This window comes from Bactrocera dorsalis, chromosome 2 (genome assembly GCF_023373825.1).
Source record: "Bactrocera dorsalis isolate Fly_Bdor chromosome 2, ASM2337382v1, whole genome shotgun sequence".
Lineage (NCBI taxonomy): Eukaryota > Metazoa > Arthropoda > Insecta > Diptera > Tephritidae > Bactrocera > Bactrocera dorsalis.
The window spans coordinates 71,310,323-71,331,404 of record NC_064304.1 but is presented as its reverse complement, the minus strand read 5'-3'; the positions used below and the strand labels follow the sequence as shown (position 1 = coordinate 71,331,404).

The window sequence follows — 21,082 nt, the reverse complement described above, 5'->3', positions numbered from 1 at the left end:
CGCTTCTCTTGACGAGATAGAGACGGCATCGAAGGAAGAACTGAAGAAGATAAAAAAATGATTTTTGAAGTGCTTCGAAGATTGGAAAACCGTTGGCACAAGTGTATAATATCTCATGAGGATTACTTTGAAGGGGACAAAATAGATATTCATGAATAAATAAATAATTTTTGAAAAAACACAAATTTCGCGATACTTTTTGAACACACCTCGTACCTAATATAACGATTTTCCAAGTTCTGGCTGACTTTATACCGCATATTTCGGGTAATATGTGAGTTATCTTAATCAATTTAAGAGAGTGTGCTTGCTCGGAAATAATAAAATATGCTCTAGACCACATGTAACTACAAAGGCTTATGTAAATGAAGGTTTTACCCCGGCTTTAATCCTTGCAAGTTGCAAGAGTACGAAATGTTTGGTTATACCCTTCCTTACTTATTTTAACTAGGTTTGTTACAAGGTATTGAAATTAATTTATGTTTCTTTTCGTTCATAATATTTATAATTTCTATATTATTTTCAGAAATTTTACCGTTATAATCAACTTTCTAGAAAACCGGAGGAGGAATCAGATGATACTAAGGTGTACGTTGTACCATATTGGTTAATTTTTAAAAAGACTTCTTTGCAACTATACAATGTGTTTTTCACATTCTTCGTCACATTATCGATATTTCCTTCCGTACACTCAGGTAATGTTTTTAATATGAAATTATAAAAAATAGTATTGAATTTAGTAGTAAATATAAATTTATCATTAGAGATGTAGAATTTTGTATTTGTCAAATGTAAGTAAGAGAAGGAACTCCTATCTTTAATTACAGTTTTCTAAATGTATGTACGCTCATAACTTTCATACGACTGAACCTAATTTGATAGTTCTTTTTTTAAAATGATCGTTGAGGTTCAGGGATGGTTTCTGCGGAGAAAAAATTCGAATAATTGCCGGAAAACCCCTGAAAACAGCCTTTTTCTTTTTCTCATAGAAACGAATGAATGTTTGTTCGTTAGTAACACTAAGAGAACGGCTGAATCAATATTACTGAAATTTTAAGAGGTTGTTCGTTGTGGATCGGGAAAGGTTTAGAAATAAAAAACCTGAATGTCTTTCATGAGGAAAAGTCGGAAAAGTGATCAATTCCAAAAAGTAAATTTTTTCCATACAAATGTTTTTATTAAATTTTTTTGTTTTGTTTTTCAATTATTTAAATCTTTCAAATTTGGCGTTTGCTTCAAAAATTTTTGAAAATTATTCAGTGAAAATGTTATGTGTTTTTCACACAAAGTGATCAATTACAGCTTGAAATTTGTCACGATGCCATGAAGAGGTCGCACTAATATCGGTCGGCGATCTTTTTGGCATCAACATACATTAGCAGACCAAGGCATATGAACGAGTACTCCCTGGATGCGATGACATACGTGCGATATTATGGGTCGCGATCAATCAGAAAACGATTGTCACGATGTCACAGCAAGACTTTCCAAGCAACAGCTTCGATGGACATTATCTTGAAGCAACGCATATATGGTGCTGTTAGATGCTAGATGTACTCTCTTGAGTGGCAAAAGAGAGGTTTGCCGCACGCACACATTCTTCTTTGGATGGTGGAAGGTGGTTACACCAGATCAAATTGATGAAATCATTCAATAATGCGGCAATTCCTGATACAAAGAAAGATCCAGTATTATACGAAGTTATGAAAACCAATATGGTTCATGGACCTTGCGGACACTACAATCCTTTTTCGGTTTGTATGTCTGTCAATAAATGCACGAAACAGTATCCACGTACTTTTCTTTCGGAAACACTAACTAGAAATGATGGATATCCACTCTATCGGCGTCGCTCAACAGACGACAATGGCAGAACATTTAGCATTCACTTTAGAGGCGTGAGTATCGAAGTTGACAACACATGGATCGTACCATATGCGCCACTGTTGCAGTTTGGTGTAATCGATAAAATACGTTTGTAAGTACGTCACCAAAAGAAGCAACATGGCGGTTATTGGTCTTCAACGATACGGTCGATACGTGAACTGCAATAAAGCGCTTTGTAGGATATTTAATTTTGCAATTCATGAACGTTTTCCGACTGTTGTGCGTCTCGCAGTTAATTTGGAGAATGGCCAAAGACTGTATTTCATGCAGTTATGCAGAAAGCAAGGCCAACCAGTAGATTGACATCCAGGTGTCTTATCAACGAATGCTTTAGGACGAATTTACACAATCCACCCAAAAAATGACGATTGTTTCTACCTTCGGTTGCTATTGATTAATGTGCGCGGTTCAACTTTATTTGAGTCATTGCTTACTGTGAATGGTTCGATGTGTGCAAGTTTTGGAGAAATAAGCCAGCAATTACAAATGCTGGAACACGTTAATCACTGGAATGAAAATGAAGTTCGCGTACTTTTCGATATAAACATCGACATTGTCAAAGACATTTTACATCGTCTTCGCTAAAAATTGGAAATGGTACAATTTCGGTTGATACTTCCGGTGGTTCGATATCAATTCCATCTTCCCTTTATCAATTCACGAAAGATTAACTCATCAAAAATTTTCGGACATTGGCCAAATTATCGTAACTACGATTCCTTAAGTGCACATGCAATGTTAGCTGCCAAAAATACCGATGTTGTTGACTTCAACTGGAAGATTCAAAGTCAAATTCCGGGAGACTTGCGCTCATACAAATCGATCGATCGTCTTGACTATGAAGACGACGCCGTGAATTATCCAGTGTTATTCCTAAATTCTTTGGACAGGCTTGGTATGCCACCGCATCACTTGCGTCTCAAAGTAGGATCCGTCGTTATTACGTTTCGCAATCTTCATGCGCCGAAAGTGTATAATAGAACCCGACTGATTGTGACGCACCTATCGAATACAAAGGGACAGAATGCTTGATCCTACGAATTCCTTTGAGTTCTAACGATTTGCCATTTCAGTTCAAACATATTCCGTTTCCAGTGAAAATTGAATTTGAGATGACAGTCAACAGGACCTAAAGATAGTCGCATAGTGTAAGGCATAATTTTGGAATTGCTTATGTAGCGTGCTAACGAGTTGGAAAACCATCTTTTCTGTACACCGGAACAGAAACCGAAAAATGTTGTTTATAAAGCTGCGTTATATTGAAAAAAAAATTAAATGATAAATTTGACTTTCTTTTAATTGCAAACTACATAATTTCACGCAGGACAACGGCTGCGGGGTCAGCTAGTTTATTATAAATGTTATTTTTGTTTCTGCGGTTAAGCACTTCAACACCTTGTTTTCATATGCATTATCATTAAAGGATAAAGAGAAATAGTAAATTATTGTAATGAGTGGTGTGACGATAGAAATTCAAATGATTTAATGGATTTATGAATCTATTTTAATTTATGTGTGAACAAAGTTATTCTCCTTCAACGCGATTACTTCAGACATCAACTGTCAACGGCTCTCTTTGGACATGAAATATGTGCAACTTCGTTCGACGATAAATGTCTGTATATGTATCCAAAATATATTTAGGGGTTCACATAGTCTCATAAAATTAGAAGTTATAACGATCCGAAAACATAGCGTTCAGAGTTGTATTTGCGTAAATTTATTTTAGTTTGCAATCCAGCAACAAATTTTTTAAACTAGTATAAAAATTTATGATTTTACTATGCTTTATGATGGTATTTACAGTAAGTAACTATGTATATCTAACTAAAATATGACAACTTCTTGGACTTCAAAATTTTACATTTTAAAGTGAGAGAGTATTCAATAAAAAATCTATTCTGATTGGTATTAACTTCTACGCCAACATATAAAGACCAATAAAAAGATGGGAAAATTCCAAACAATTTCAACCCGGACGTTTCACAGTCAAGATACATATCTCTTTCAATATATTTGCGTGACTGTAGTTCTATCGCTATTGTGTCTAAACTTTATGCCATTGTGGACTCTAAGAATTTTCACATAATGCCACACAAACCACAATAAAAAGCATGAAAAGATAAAAGTTTTATGGAAGTTGTAAATTTTTTGTATATACATATATTAGGGTGTTTTTTTAACTATTCTTTTTTTTCAATCCCATCATGAAATTTCCTTGGAAATACCCTAACAAAATTCCCTGAAAATTTGAGACCTTAATACTAACATTAAGGACTGGACCAAGGTATGTAAAAATTTTCCACTGAAAATACACGACAATTGTGATTTTTTATCTTTAAATTTCTATAGCTCAGAAGCATTTTATAGCATCGCTTTGACTTTAGACACATATTCCTCGGAATTGAATACGCTACTATAGTGCTCCGTGGGACAAAGTCGTAACTCACTCATGTACTGCCAAGCGCCTTTTTCCACGAGTATAGTATATCTCGTAAATGACAAGAGCTATGGAAAAAATGTACATGACAAACTTGTAGGAAATTTTATTTGCTACAAAAAAGATCCGAGGTCAAATTCGCTACCACTAAGACTTCTCGAGATATTCGGCTTCTTAAGTAAGGCAAATTCGCTACCACTAAGACTTCTCGAGATATTCGGCTTCTTAAGTAAGGCTTTATAGTATTTTCATAGATGGTATGTAATAAAAAAGCTATGAAAATTCCATACAGAGTTAATTCAAAATTTCCATAGCTCTTGTCTCTTACGAGATATATACAAAAAAAATGTCTCTGAACTATAGAAATTTAAACATAAAAAACCACGATTTTCGTGTATTTTCAATAGAAAGTTTTTACATTGCTTGGGAAATTTTTTTAGGGTATTTCCAAGGAAATTTCATGATGGGACTGAAAAATGTTAATAGTTAAAAAAAAACATCCTAAATTTGGCGAGCAGATGCAAATACATGTTTGTCACTTTTGCATTCTTTTATTAATAAAACCGTTAATTTTCAATGGAATGCTTTCAAATTTTCAGGGTTTACTTCTTCATTTATTTCTTAAAAAATTACAAATTTTTCGTGAACAAAAACAAAAAGCCAATTCAATTAAAAACTTCTTTTAATTTCTTTACAACAAAAATTTTGTATTTTGTCCATTAACGATCTTGGCGGTGTGTTTCGGGTCTCCGTCCTGCCGGCTGTCTGTTGTGACTGCTGTTTGTTGGCGTGCGTTTTTTGCTGCACAGAGGCGGGTGCGAATCTTAGCTGCAACAAGATAGTGGTCCGAGTCGATGTTAGGACCTCGGAGCGCACGCACATCTAAAACACTGGAGACGTGTCTTCCGTCTATCACAACATGATCGATCTGGTTGGTAGTTTTTCGATCCGGAGACAGCCAGGTAGCTTGATGAATCTTCTTATGCTGGAATCTAGTACTACAGATAACCATATTTCGGGCCCCGGCGAAGTCGATCAGCCTCAACCCATTTGGGGATGTTTCCTCGTGGAGGCTGAATTTACCGACCGTAGTGCCAAAGATACCTTCCTTGCCCACCCTGGCGTCGAAGTCGCCAAGCACGATTTTGACATCGTGGCGGGGGCAGCTCTCATAAGCGAGCTCCAAGCGCTCATAAAAGTCATCTTTGGTCACATCGTCCTTCTCTTCCGTCGGGGCGTGGGCGCAAATCAGCGATATGTTGAAGAACCTCGCTTTGATGCGGATTGTGGCTAGACGTTCATTCACCGGAGTGAATGATAGTACTCGGCGACGGAGTCTCTCTCCCACCACGAATCCAACACCAAACTTGCGCTCCTTTATATGGCCACTGTAGTAAATGCCACAAGGACCTACTCGTCTTTGTCCTTGTCCCGTCCATCGCATTTCTTGGACGGCGGTGATGTCAGCCTTTATTTTCACGACGACATCAACCAGCTGGGCAGCGGCACCTTCCCAATTAAGGGACCGGACATTCCAGGTGCATGCCCTCAATTCGTAGTCCTTATTTCGTTTTCCATGGTCGTCATCAAAAGGGGGGTCTCTCATCCGAGGCTGGTTGTTGCTATTCGCTGGGGTTGTTTTTTTACGTGGCGGGTCCCAAACCCAGCGCACAACCCTATGTAGGGGATATTTCGCCTTCTCACGTTAGCTCGCCTTCAAACGGATGTTCTTAGGCTACCCAGAGGATACTTGGTCAAAGACCGGAAGTCGTGAGCTGCTTGAGTCATATGTAAAAGAATCGTTTCTGGCCACTCCCAAGTGAATGGCGATCAGAGAACTTTCCTCACTTGCGTGAACTTCTACATATGACTCCAGCGCAGCTTTCTTAGGCGTATTAAATTCTTTCTATCGCATAAGCCGCTCCATAGCACGTTCGTCGCCCTCTGTCAGCAATTTTTTAGGGCTACCAGTGTTCGGCGCAGGCTTGATATTTCGTCTTTTTTGCGCTAAAAGGACTGTACGGTGGCAAATGTTCAATTCTTTAGCAATGGCTCATGATGAATTACCACTTCCAGTCATAACAACTAAACGGTTTTCTATATCTGATGATATTTTCTTCATTTTCACTAGCGTCGATCTATACTATGTAAAAACGCGTTTATAAGCACTAAAATTACCTTTCAACTAATTAAATCACCTTCAAAGAGGAAAAATAAAAAACACGAGCATAACTGGATAAATGCAGTTAAGCTAAGCTTTTCCTAAAATTTTGTTGTTGCTATTATTGTTGTTATTTTTAAATAAGCTGATCTAACAAAAATAGAATGAAGACTAAAATTCCAAAGTTTGAGAGCATTTGAATAAATATTAAAGTTTTTATAGATAAAAGAGTGCAAAAGTGACAAACATGTATCCACATTTGCTCGCCACTGTATATATAAAATTCCTGGGATTAGAATTGATGAGAGACGTGCATGGAAATACCACGTGAAAATGGGGAAACCCCAGCTCAGGTTACGGTTTGCGCAGCTCCTAAAGTCAAGATCACACCTCACTTTGAAGAACTAGCTACTCATATATACAAGGTTTGTTCCAAAGTAAACAAGACTTAAAAAAAACAGAAAAAAATTGTTTTTCCAGAAAAATCCATTTATTTTATTCAAAATAGTCTCCTTTTGCTTCAATACAGCTTCTTGCACGGTCCAAAAGCATGTCGAAAGAGTGCCGGTGCAAGCCTTTTGAATGGCCTCTACGTCTGCATAACGCTTTCCTTTCATGGGCAAATGATTTTTTTCGAAAAGGAAGAAGTCGCTCGGTGCCATATCAGGTGAATAGGGGCAGTGGTTAATGGTTAAAATGTGAATTTTGGTCAAATAATCGATCACAAACATTGATCGATGAGACGGCGCATTATCGTGCAACAAACGCTAACTTTCATCTTTGCGATATTCGGACCGGACATGTCAAATACGGAGCACCAAATGCTTCAAAACTCCAAGGTAGAATACCTCATTAACGTTTTGGCTGGGTGGAACAAATTCTTTGGAATCAAAACAAATCTGCATTGTCTTCCCTCACTCTCGTTTCGTTTCGGGATCATATTGGAAACACCACGTTTCGTCCCCAGTCACAATATTGTAATGGAAATTTTTGTCCTTTTTGAACTCTTTAGTGAGGTCCTTCGAATGTTGTATTCTGAGCAATTTTTGATCGTCAGTCAATTTGTGCGGAACAAACTATGCACACACCTTTCGTAAATCCAAATGTTCAGTCATAATGCGATAATTAAATGTCATGAAGTTCTCACTGGACAATCGATGAAGATGGCAGATTCTAACGCACCATTTGACATATAGATGGCGCCACCAGGGAGCGCTAGTTTCAAAAATTCATGTTTACTTTATAACTCACCTTGTAAAGCAATGCTCAGCTGATTTCAATTTTAAAGTTAAGGAAGCATTTCAAAATAAAGCTCTTCGCCCTCATGGGTCCAGATTTCCATTAGCATTAGTGTTTTCGTCAGCATTAGTGTTTTTGTCAGCAAATTTAGTTATTGCTATTTTTAAGAAAAATATATATTATAAAAAAAACGTGAATATTAAAAAAATAACAATAATAAGTAGACTCTAATGAAGACTTCCTTAGCTCTAGAAGAATGTCGGTCAGAACTGTAGTAAATATTATCAAAATGGAAATAAAGGGCAATATCCATTGTTTAAAAGTGAAATGATACCAAATGCATACCAACATAATACATATACAATTGAAAATATCTGACCCACCGAAGCAATACTGTTGAAAATCCACATGATAGAAATTGTCCGGTATAACGCACTAACTGCCAATCAGGGTTGCAAATAATGCATTAAAAATATTTGAATTAACATTTATATAAAATTTTATTTTATAATCCCCAAATAAAGAAAAATTGAAGCAAGTCGTTCAAATGACAAAGTCAAAAAGTGAGGCTGGTCAAACAGTGCCTGTTCTGATGCTCGATATCGCGACATGATAACCGAGTTATGTTATGTCGAATTTGGTTGATATTGATGATTCCAATCTTGCGTTAATTTTGGAACACTTTTTATATGAAAAAATATGGTTATATTGTTATTATTAAATATTCGTCTAATAAATAGCAGCTATTTCTTTATACCGGGTTTTAGACTATGATACAAATCACCCATATGAAAAGGCACCTATGTAGTTATAAGCTACAACAATGTCCTTAAACAATCGCGGTAAAGACTTTACATGACGGCTAAATGCTGCCTACTTTTTAAAATTACAGACAGCCAGTTTAAAAACTTCGTTCATGTAAAGTATTCAATCGCACCTGTGGGCACACAAATTGGTCATGAATTTTCAAACATGGATCATGCTTAAGTTAATTGTATTACTTCCGATGCTATCATGACATTTTTGAACTGAATTATTCAGATTTAATTCTTAGTATTCATTTTTTTGTTTTGTTGTGGTTATTGATTTAGTGAGTATCTAAACCTTGTTTAAGGGAAAGTGTATAATCAACTTTCATCGAAATCGCTTAGCGGTAGGCTAATGAAACAGTCTGTTTCGACTTGGTTGGACCAAAGGAAGGGGAGTGTTAGTTTAGTGGATATAGTGTGAAATGCAAAGAGGAGATTACTATCAAGGGAACTCTTTGCGCGCAAGACATACGTTTACTATGTTGGGGTCTATTTCGGATAAGTAGACTCTTAAACTGCTACAGTTTCCAGAGGGAAACAGCGATAAGGTCACACTGATTTCACGCGGCAACTCCAGGTAGGTAAGTAGGTTACGTGGATGACTGACGACCCACCTATGCCTTTCGGAGGCCCATTGTGAAACTACTGGGACTCTCACACTGAAATTAAACCCAAGTATATTGCCTTCTCTCCTATTGACAGGTTTGTACCAGTGAAGAGGGGTTAACACGTCTCCTTGAAGTTTACCACTTTGAACAGATCTGTACACGTCGAAGCTCCCAGTGTTGAAATAATAAAATTACTTATAACCATGTGTTCAATAAATTCCACAAGAGAATCGAAGATGTCTAGATCTTTAAGCGCTGTTTACTGTTTTCTACCAGCTCTTTTATCAGCTGCAGTGATACTTGGTCATCGTTGTATAGCCTGTAACTCGGAACTAACCGGTTCCTGCTTACAACCATCTTCCAACATACTCTCTAGTGTCTTGGTGACTGCAGTCATTTATTACAAAAGCATTATGGATGTCCTAAAATTAATAACTTAAACTCGTATTAGAGCTCATGAAGCTATTTTACAATGGTGCAGAAATATTTCAAGAAGCGGCAATTGTTAATGTTTTGCTCACTTTTCGCCAGATATACTGGCAGTAACCTCACTTTTGACATCTAATTTACTTTCTACTTTGTAGACAGATTCTGATTTCAAGGCTTAACTACCGTTGCTTCTGGTGCTGTTGCCCTTCTGGAGCTAGAAGTAGGTTTATCTGCAGTTGCAATTACAGTTTAATTATAAATAATTCATTCAATTTCATTAATAATATAATAACAAACATCATTCGAATATATACGAAAATATATTAAACTCTTGCCATCATAAGTCCATTATTTTCCATAATGCAACTTTTTTCTTCTTCTTTATTTGCCAATTCGTATTCGAATATTGGTGATCATATAACATTTAATAATATGTACAATATTAATAAACTTAATAATAATATAATAATGTGATGTTTACATGTTAAATATATCTATTGTATATAAAAAAAGCAATAAAAAAAAAACAGATTTTGAATTACCCCGCTTTCCTTCAATTTTTCCTTGGATAATTATTTGTAGAAGCTCATACTTAGAGTGCCTCATAATATGTCCTAGGTAGGCTGCTTTTCTTTGTTTTATAGTCTTTAACAACTCTCTATTGCGGTTCACTCTTCTCAAAACTTCACTGTTTGTAGCTCTAACTATCCATGGAATTTTTAGGATTCTTCTAATAAGCCATAGCTCGAAGGACTCTAGCTTGTTCGTATCTGTGATTTTTAGAGCCCACGTTTCCATCGTATAGAGAAGCACTGACCAAACAGCATTTTGAAAAACGTATTTTGGTTGTGATGTTGAGGTCATGGCTACATAATATGTTCTTGTATTTGAGAAAAGTTGTTCGCGCAATTTCGATTCGACATTATATTTCTTTTAAACAAACCCAACTTTCATTGATCTGACAACCAAGGTACTTGAAATTTTTGACTCTTTCGATGAGACTATTATTAATCATGAGGTGTGGGTCATTGTATATGTTTTTCGTACTAATAATCATATACTTCGTCTTGTTAATGTTAATGCGTAGGCCATATTCGTCACTACTTAAGTTAAGTCGGTTTACAAGTTCTTGTAATCCAATCAAGCTATCGGCTGTAAGTGTTGTGTCATCTGCATAGCGTATATTATTTATGAAAATACCATTCACTTTCACACCTTCATCAATATTGGTTACCGATTCTTGAAATATTACTTCCGAATAAATGTTAAATAACAAAGGTGACAGAATGCATCCTTGTCTTACAGCTCGTGAAATAGATATTTCTTCGATTATATCACCATTGATGCTTACATGGGCAGTTTGTTGCCAATAAAGATTTCTTATGCAACGAATCTCTTTGTCATCTATTCCCATAGAATAAAGAATTTATCGTGTTTAATGCATAAATTACTAGAGTATTGATTAAGAAAGCTTATCAATGTCTACAAGCGTCAATTTTTTTATTATTTGTATTACTGAGCATTTTACTTTGTTCATGTGCTTAACAGTGACGTTTCGAACACATTAGTATTTACGGAAAAGCAGATTCACATGCACATAGCTGCCGCCATCTTACTGCAGAAGCTTTCAGGTATCCGTAAGCCCCGCTCGGGATTCGGCTATTTAAAGGGCACCAGCCATGCTGTTCTTTGTCGCCTTAATCCAACCATTTTTTTTAACCCCATATCATATCTGAATTAAATGCTATTGAGGAGCGATAAACACCGCATTATAAAGTCAGACCTTAGCTGCATCTCTTTAGCGATAGGTATCTCAGATTTGCAATAAGGTCAAACTGTTCTCAGTCACTCCCTGCTCCACTATGGTATTTATTACCTGTCGGTACCTTCGCAGCAGCAGAAACTGTTTAAATAGGAGTACATTATGTTCTTAAGCCGAAAACATATGGACTCAACTATAGAGGGGTTCAACGGGAACATCAGCAGACGTTTGTGATATTCCGGAATACAATGTTCTAACTTCTCTGTATCTTCTAAAGCTGCATCTTGCTGCATCTAGGATGAGTAATCAGCTGGACGGGGTTGAGTCGTCATTCATCAGAAAGTCGAATCGTCAATGTTGAACTAACTCCTTACCCTACGATCGTTTGACAGGCAGGAATTTCAAAGATCATGATACGCGTTTAAGTCGCGATGTTCGAGTGATATCATGTTGAGAAAAATGTATCTGCGGGGTGTATTTATTTAATATTTCATGCTCTATGTCGCCTGACCGGATAGTTTAGAATTCGTGCGGTCGATGTCGCCATCGATTAGACGCTATTTTTTGGTTTCGTGCTGAATACAGGGTAAGCCGCCACTATTATCACGGTGATGATATGCCATTGAATTCGGCACGACCCACAAGATGTGAGCGGCTGTTTAGCTTATCTTCTTGGACCGATATGCCTTCATTCATGATAAAGTCGACTATCTTTTCGATCTAGAGTCCGCTGCATATAAATTGTAGGTGTTTGATATGTGGTAGGTACGTGCCTGCATTGCACTTGTCGGATGTAATGTTCCGATGCATTTCAATCCAACCTACGGAACAGATAGCGAATGGACAGAAGTAGCGTGGTATTGAAAAGTTCCTTGGAACCATGAGTTGCTTTCGCACGATTTTTGGGTGCACAGGCGTAGAGACTAATGATGCTATTGTGCGGCACGGGCCACATAGCTTGTGGTCTACTCCCAATGAGCCTTAAGATCTTAAATTGTTCATTCTATGTCAAGGAAATGAAATAATACATTTTAGCTACAATGAATTAAGAGTTTATAATAATAACATATATTGAGTAAACAAACAACTCCAAGTTTTACGTGGAAGTCCTCAAGAGACTCAAACAAACGATCAATCGGGTACGACAAAACATCTCAGCCGAATAGAAGTTGCACTACGACAACGCTCCGGCTCACAGCGCCTTTCTCGTGAACGGTTTCCTAATGCTTCCGCAGTCACCCTGCAGCCCAGATGCGGCCCGAACTGTTTTTTTGTTTCCTTGCCTGAAAAGGCCAATGAATGGCAAGCATTTTGAGACGGCAGAGGAATCCAAGCAGCATGCACCTCGGCTCTCAAGGCCATTCCGGAGAATGCTTTTTGTGACGCCTTCAATACTTGGAAGGAGCTATTTTGAAAGTTTTTAAAGAAATGCAATAATTGGTTCAATAAAGTTTTTTTAAATCGCCTCAGTCCTATTACACTTCCTCCTTCTAATAAAAATTTGTACGGATATCTTATGTATCACTACCATGCCGAAGTATAAAATGTTTGGTTACGCCCCAACTTAACCGTTCTTTACTTCTTATACCTTTAACTGGGTATATTATGTTTGTCTGAGGTTTTAAAAACCCAAAGGAAACGTCGAAAATCTTAGGGAATTCAATATAAATAAACAGAGTGGCGAGTTGAGTCGCTTTGGCCCTCTTTGCTGTCTGTCCTCAGTTTTTGAGATATGGATCTGAAATTTTTGCACGTCTTTTTCACCTAAGAAGAAGCTCTTTGCTTTATTTGTGAAGGGTATGATAGAAAACTAACAATCGAAAGACTAAAAACTGTGTAAAAAAATACTCGTATTGCGTAGAGAAGGGACGCTGTTGCCCAAATGATGGTATATCGACAATTGGCTAAAGAGACTCAAACGTTTTTTATAAATAATTTGAGTTTAATTTACATTTGACAATTCTTCTCTATCTCCTAAAAATAATTTTCAGTAATAAAGTAGATACGGAATATTTATGTTCTGGTACAGCCAAACCTTGTGTACACTCGCAAAGTGAAATATCAAATACGTATGTTTACAAACATTATGCAATATACTCGTATAAGAAAAAATCTATGACAGTGGTTCCCAAACTTATTTTGTCTACCGCCCACTTTGAGAATAAATATTTTTTTAGCGCCCCCGTTTTTTCACACTATAACTTCAAATTAATTATCTGGTATTTCCAAGTTCAAAATGTCCTGGCATCGTTCGGTGAAGTTAATGTGGAGGTTTTCCAAATGTTGGCAGTAGGCAAACAATTCGTCGTTACTGCATGATACTGATAAATTCGGAAAATTGAGAAACTCACGTCTTCTTTTTTGTGTAGAAGCAGTTTGGCTGCGAAAGCAGAAACGACGTTTTTTGTTTTAATTAAATTTAGTTTATCGCCTTGCAGTTGGAGATTCATGTCGTTGAACAATTTATACAGGTCTGTCATGTAAGCTATATCATCCTTTGATGTTATGAGCTTGTCTTGAAATTCTGTATCTTTAGTTTCCAAGAACTCTATAACAGAGTCAAACAGGTTGTAGAATCGAGTCAGACAATTGCCTCTTGATAGCCAACGAACTTCAGTATGAAACAACAAACGATTGAAATCCTCGTCATTAGTAACACAAAGCTGATGAAATAATCTATCATTCAAAGAGCTGTTGCGGATTTTATTGGCTGCTTTGATGACATATTGCAGTGATTGAAATAGTTTTTCACTTAAGTTTCTAGCAACTAAATGTTGTCTATGAATAACGCAATGTACACCAAAGCCTTTATGGCACCCTATCATAGCCGGAGCGCATTCCGTAGCAATTGAAATAATATTTTTCAAAGGAATTTCTTTCTCATCGTAAAACTTTTCCAATATATTGAATATGGTTTCGCCTTTTGTATCGGTCTCTAAATTTCTAGCAAATAATAGTTCTTCACATATTTTCTCATCTTTAATAAACCTCACATAAGACAACAACAATGCTTCATTAGTTGGTAAAGTGGACTCATCGAGCTGAATTGAGAATTGGCTTGTCCTCAGGTAATCGCACAATGATTCTTCAATGTTTTCAGCCATTTCATCAATTCGTCTTTGCACAGAATTATTACTCAAAGGAATTTTTCGGATAATATAGTTCAAAAGCTCAAAACGTGCGCTACATCACCATTTTCTTTCTGGGTCTCTTACCGCCCCCCTTGACACCTGCAGCGTCCACAAGGGGGCGTTATCGCCCACTTTGGGAAACACTGATCTATGATAATATTACAAAATTTATATCATATCGGGGTGACTGAAGTACTTTCGCGTAGTACTCTTTTAAAAATCTATTTTATTGCGTAACATTATTATTTAATATTACTTAGTTGTTTAATTTAAATAAGAATCCATATGCATGGAAAGATTGTTTATACTCATTTTAATTTGAAAGAAAATTTATGTTGTTTTTATTAGAGTTAAGATTGCAAAATAAATAAACAGGAATTTTAGCGAAAAAGAGAAATTTCAGCGAATTGCTCACATTTGCTTATCATATGGCAGCGCTCCATTTCATCATAATTGTTAGCACATAAATGATGCTCACTACGAGTGTAAAAAGTAATTTTTAAAATATAAATTTCTTAGTTATAAAACCTGCAAAAAGTGTAAACTGTGAATTTGTATAAATATTTACAGTTTAATTAAATTAATCTGAAGTGATAAATGTGTACAAAGTGTGTTAAATGTAGTGAAATAGGGTGTTGAAATGTTCAAATTGTGGGAAATTTTGAACTTTAAAGTCGAATATCTCGGAAACTAAACGTTTGCGGTACTTACAACTCTATTTTTTAATCAGGAGGACTTCCTCTTTCCAACGGTACCTACAGATCGCGGCGGCCCACTCCAAAAAAAATATATCTTTCTTCTTAAAATAATTGCAACTAGAGTATAGAAAAGAAGGAGCACAATAACAACTTCCTACTTATGAAGTGTTGAATTTAGTTTTGGGTCGAAGTAATTTTTGTTATTCCCTGAACTAAGTCGTTTTAATGTGACCCCCCGAAGTTGAATTTTTTTTTTGTCACCCCTCGTCTAAACCACGAAATACGATTGTTCTTTATCAATAATTTCACACTAACATCAGAGGAGAACGCTGCGTGTTTATAAAAGTGAAGTCACAGAGTGTTGCATGTTCAGTTATAGTTAATTTTTATATAAAACTTGTAGTGACATGCGGTGAAAAATATCTGACCTAAGATATATAAAAATGAGCAGAAGAAAAGTGATCCATCAATATTTATTTTGTAATACACTTATGCTAACGATTTTTCCAATCTTCAAAAAACTTTTTATAAGCACTTTTTGGGAAGGCATTTACTTTATTCAGCGAATTTTGTTTAATTTCTTCGATCGAATGAAAACGGACGAATTAATCCACGATATTCGTTGTGTTCTAAGCTTTAAATTCGGTCGCAATCGTGGTTCGATGAGATGGTGCATTACCATCGTGTTGAAAAGATATCAGTTTTATCGGGACGAGTCGAGCAAGAACGCGTTCTTGTCCTTCACTATTTTTAATATCTTCTTCAGCTGAAGAGGTCGAAGGTTGTCTAGAACGAAGCATGTCCCGACGTCTTTGAAGGCTTTGTATCACCCATAGGGTTGCTTTTTTAATAAGCTGAATCACTGTAAGCCTTTTCCAATATTCGCAACAATGCCACTCTCGAAACTTGGTTAGAAATATAGAAATTGAAACAAATGTTGTGTTCGATATTTTTATCCTACGTAAAAATTGCAACGCCCTACTGAGGTGTACCGACTTAAGCAGTTGCCGTAAAGAAGCTGGTTGAAGCATCCCTTTGTCATAGTAATTTGTCCAGTATTTTTCGTTCGATCACATATTTTTCGTTGGAATTTTGAATTTTACCACTGGTACCTTTATGAACTTGAATCTCATGGCGGCTTGTTTGGTTTTGATTTTTCCATATATTCGGAAATTTCCATCTCGAAGGCACTTATTAACAGCGGCAGCTATTCTTTTTTCCTATAGTAGAAAGATCGGAATAAGGTTCTATCGAGTTTATTGTGTGAAAGATTAAAGCCCACGAAAACTGATTGGACCTTATCAATGTGGCTTTAGATCTGGTAAATCAACAACTGTTCAGAAATTACCCAAGAGAAAAATCTTGGAAAAGACCCGTGAAAAGAGAATTGACATGCATCACCTCTTGATCGATTTCAAAGCTGCTTTTGACAGCACGAAAAGAATCTCTGAATGCCGTGATGTCTGAATTTCCTTGCCAAAACTAATTGTCTAAGCTGACGTAGAGCAATACCGAAAGCTCCGCCAGAATCGGGAAGGACCATTCCGAGCCGTTCGATACTAAATGAGGCTTCTTACAAGGCGACTCCCTTCCGTGCGACTTCTTTAATCTACTCTTGGTGAAAGTAATATGTACGAACTGCAGAACTAAACAGAGAGAGAGAGTATACAGCTGCTGGAGTATGCCGGTGATACTAATATAATCGGCACTAACAACCGCGCTGTGAGTTCTGCTTTCTACAGAATGGATAAGAAAGCGAAGCAAATGGGTCTGGTGGTGAGCGAGGGCAAGACGAAATATCTCCTGCCATCAAATAAACAGTCATCGAACTTGCGCCTAGGCACCCCCGTCACTGTTGCCAATCATAACTTCGAAGTCGTAGATAGTTTCGTCTATTTTGGAACCAGAATTAACACCAACGACAACATTAGACTCAAAATTCAACACAGAATATATCTTGTCAACAGGTGGTCCTTCCGACTAAGTAGCCAATTGAGAAGTAAAGTCCTCTCTTGACGAACAAAAACAAAACTCTATAACTCACTCATTATACCCGTCCTGCTATATGGTGTAGAGGCATGGACCATGACAACATCTGATGAGTCTGCGTTACGAGTTTTCTAACACTCCAGCTCTGAAAGTATTGTATTAGATGCAGTACTCGCCGGGGGAAGCAGACGAAGAGAAAGAACTCCAATCCGTTGGAAAGACCTCGCTTTGCTTGAAATGCCCAATTGGCGCTACATTACAAAAAGAAGAAACAACTGGCGCGCTGTTGTTAACTCGGCTGTAACCGCGTAATCGATTTCTACGCCAGTAAAGAAGAACCCAACGCACAACTCTGGGGAGGAATGTTCCCTTTCTTCACTTTAGGTGGACTTCAAACGGATGTGTTTAGCTATCCAGAGGAGACTTGTTGAACCAAGTGAATGGCGCTCGAAGGACTTTCCGCACTGGCGTGAACTTCTACATATGGATTCATCCTCCCTGTCTTCGCCAATTAAGTTACCTAGATATTTACCATTTCCTTTTTTTTTATCCATTGCTGATTCCTTTTTGAGGCCTAGTTAGTTGCATCTGAATCTGTCTTTTGGCTTTTTTTGTTTCTTATGACATATTCTCGCCCAATATATGTAGGGTTTCATTTATTTTAACCACTTTCGGAGGGGACCTATGGTTTGTCTTCTTCTTTTCTTTCATGGTTTTTCTAGTTTTGTTTCTAACAGCCTTTTAATCTTTTAGCGATTCCTGTTAATTGGGAGGTACTCATCGCCATGTTTTTTTCATTAACGTTTCTATACGCTTCGCAACTCTACCTTCTGGGATTTCTTGTGATTTTTTGGTAACCTTTTCTGATTGGGTTATTATTCGTCACGCATTCTTTTAAGTTTCGCCTCTGCAATGATTTGAACAGAGTTTGGTGTTCGAGCTTATTTTTTCTCTTGTGCGCTAGTGTATAACCTCGAGATAACACTTATAAGCTCTTGTATGCCATTATTTATCGTTGAGATGAACACATCCAACTCTCACAGTTACGTAGTTATAACGAGGGCAGTGGCAATCTTGTTCGTATAGCCTCTTCAATAGAAGGAACCTTTTCTGGTGTACGGGCTAACTTTCAACGTCATTGGATATCGATGGTCGGGAGCCAGGTGGAGGTCTTTCTTTTCCGCTGAAGCAGCTCCGGCGGATACTGCGTGGGATACTTTCAAGGCTGGAGCGTTTTCATGCATTTAGATGACATGATGTAGCGATGTCGTCGTATAACTCGTACAGTTTATCGTTCTATCGAATGCGATATTCGCCGTTGCCAATGCGGAAAGAACCAGAAATCTTCCGCAAATCTTCTGTTTGTTTAATGACAGGAAATATTACGTCTTGCCCTCGTTCACCACTAAATCCATTTGCTTCACATACTTATCCAGTCTGGAAAAAGCAGAACTAACAATTCGGGTGTTGAGTTGAGTTGAGTTCTGCTACTCGAAATATTTTCTCCAACAGTAATTTAAAGAAGTTCCACGACGGGGAGTCGCCTTGCTTTTAAGGGGCGAAAAAATGAGAGTTTTCAGTATTTTTTTTGCTACTAAATCATGTTATTTTACAAAAGTAGTAATAAGGCATTATTATAGGATGTGTTGACTTGAGTTCACAAAAAATTCAAAAAAAAAATTAATTTCCAAAGTTATAGTTGTTTGTGTTGACCCTGTTCCAAAAAATCAATCGGACAAAAAAAAATTAGTTTTATAAATAGATAAACCCGGGCCTGATCGAAGGATTTTATTTTGTTTTCAAAATTAACAAAATGGCGGCCTCAGGAAATTGGTCTAAAAAAAATCGAAATTTTCGAAAAAATAAAAGTCCTTCGATCAGGCCCGAGTTTATTATGTATTCTAAAAGCTGTATAAATTTCATTAAAATCCACTGAACGGTTTTCGAGTTACAGTTGTCACCGATTCAAAAAACATAGTTTTGAGAAAAACGCGTTTAAAGTTTCACAGCGCTTTGAAGTGCCCGAGATCTCTTTCTTATTTCTCGAATAACTCAAAAAATAATTATCGGATCAACGTGAAATTTTCAGGGAATATTTTCATGTCTGAAAATGAAAAAAAAAATTTATTTTTTTGAAAATTCTAACTACCTCTAACCCCTTATCGAACGGCTCGGAGAGGTCCTTCCCGATCCTTACGGAGCTTTTAGTATTGCTCAAAGATAGTTGTATTAGTTTTGCAGGGATAGAAAATTCAGACATTGCGCCATAAAGGCAGCTTGTCAAAAGTAAAATCTGGTCAGTTGTTAAATTGGGTAATTGCGATTCGAACTCTCTCATGGAACGTCTGTTCCATCGTCGTCGGTTGGGGAATCACCATCTTCTAGTGCTATGATTTCACTGCCATTCGGCAGCGTAGATAGGTGTTCCCTCCTTAATTTTAGTATGCTCTGGGCTTCAGTCACTAGATCACCTCTGGAAGTCCTACAAGAGTATGCTTTGGTCTTGAAACTTTCTGTTAGTCGTATCTTTTCGTCAAAGAGGCACTGACAGTCATCCTAACCTACTAAAAGATGTTTCGACTAATGGGGTTTCGCTTAAAATGTAAATTAAAAGATCTTACTGTTTTTGTATAAGAAAACTTGTAATATTGTAAATATTTCTTTCGTAGGTTTGTCACTGTTGGAGAGGAGAACAACACGTTGTTGTTGTAGTGTTTTTAAGGGTATATCTAATCCCCGCTAGGATGGTAAGGGTCGTTTGCGTTGTCGTCGAGGTCATCTAACGGGAGGCCCAGGAAACGTGCTGTTTCGACGGGGTCGGACCAAAGGGAGGAGGGTGTTAGATAAGTAGGGTTTGTGGGGCATGCAAAGAGGTGGCCAGCATCATGCGGGGACTCGTCGCATGCAGGACATACGTTGGGTATGTCAGGGTCGATTCTGGATAAGTATCAGTTTAACCTGCTACAATATCCAGAACAAAGTTGCGCTAGGATCATTCGTGTTTCTCGCGGCAACTGGAGCTCTTCGTCTGCGATAGGTGGTGATTTGACTCCAAGAACGCCATTCACAGGAGGGGAGTCGGTAAAGGTTTTGATGGATCCATTGTAAATGTTGCGTCCGAAGTCCGGTCGGCGTAGTCGAGGAATGACCTTCTGATGCTCCTAAGAGGAGCATGTTTTCTTACGGAAATATCCTAGCAGAAACTGCCTGGAGAGGTGTTCATTATGCTCCTTTACAGGAAACATAAGGGTCTCACTGTGGAGGTGTTCTATGGGAGACATCAAAAGGCATCGTGGTCCGGAGTGCAGTATTCTGGTAGGTCTGAAGTTTCCTCATCCGTACCACTGCATCCAGGCGACCGATTGCTTTGTAAGTTGCCAACAACGTTTCTTTGTCTTTTCCCCATGTGCTGCCGGCTAGCGACTTGAGGATTTTGTTGCGGCTCTGTACCTTGGCGATAATCGCGGTCGATGGGGAGAGAAGGAGCATAGACTATCGAAGGTTACGCCTAAAATCTTAGGGTTATTGACAGTCAGAATTTTGACGACATCGACTGCAATATTAAGTTCCAGTGGGTTATAGACTGGAACTTCATATTGCAGTCGATGGCGTCAAAATTCTGACGTTCGTCCAGTGTGTAAATATGGTCGCTGTGGAGTTGGTGGATTTGGTGGGGGAAAGTGTGAGGTTTCGTGCAGCGAGGAAACGAGAAAGGTAGGAGAGGTAGTTGTTTACCTTCCAACACATGCCATCGATTCCATTGCCCGACGTCAATATCGTGCAGTCATCTGAGTCCGAGGTTATGGAAACCCCCTCTGGTGGTTGCGGAAGTTTCGAGATGTAGAAGTTAAACAGTAGTAAACAGGTTCCCTGCGGAACCCCCTGCTTAATTCATCTCAGTTCAGATGTTTCAACTCGAAATAGTACGG

At 37.6% G+C, this 21,082-nt stretch overlaps 1 protein-coding gene across 6 annotated transcripts in view; it reads left to right on the top strand.

Annotated features, from left to right (window-relative positions):
* The window catches only part of LOC105228427 (equilibrative nucleoside transporter 1), a 159,873-nt gene that overhangs the window by 70,736 nt on the left and 68,055 nt on the right, over positions 1 to 21,082 (top strand). For all 6 annotated transcript variants that reach the window (XM_049450098.1, XM_049450102.1, XM_049450100.1 and 3 more), the window contains one exon: positions 527 to 695. In XM_049450098.1, coding sequence (XP_049306055.1) covers positions 527 to 695 — 169 coding nt within the window. The remainder of the gene's footprint in view (positions 1 to 526; positions 696 to 21,082) is intronic.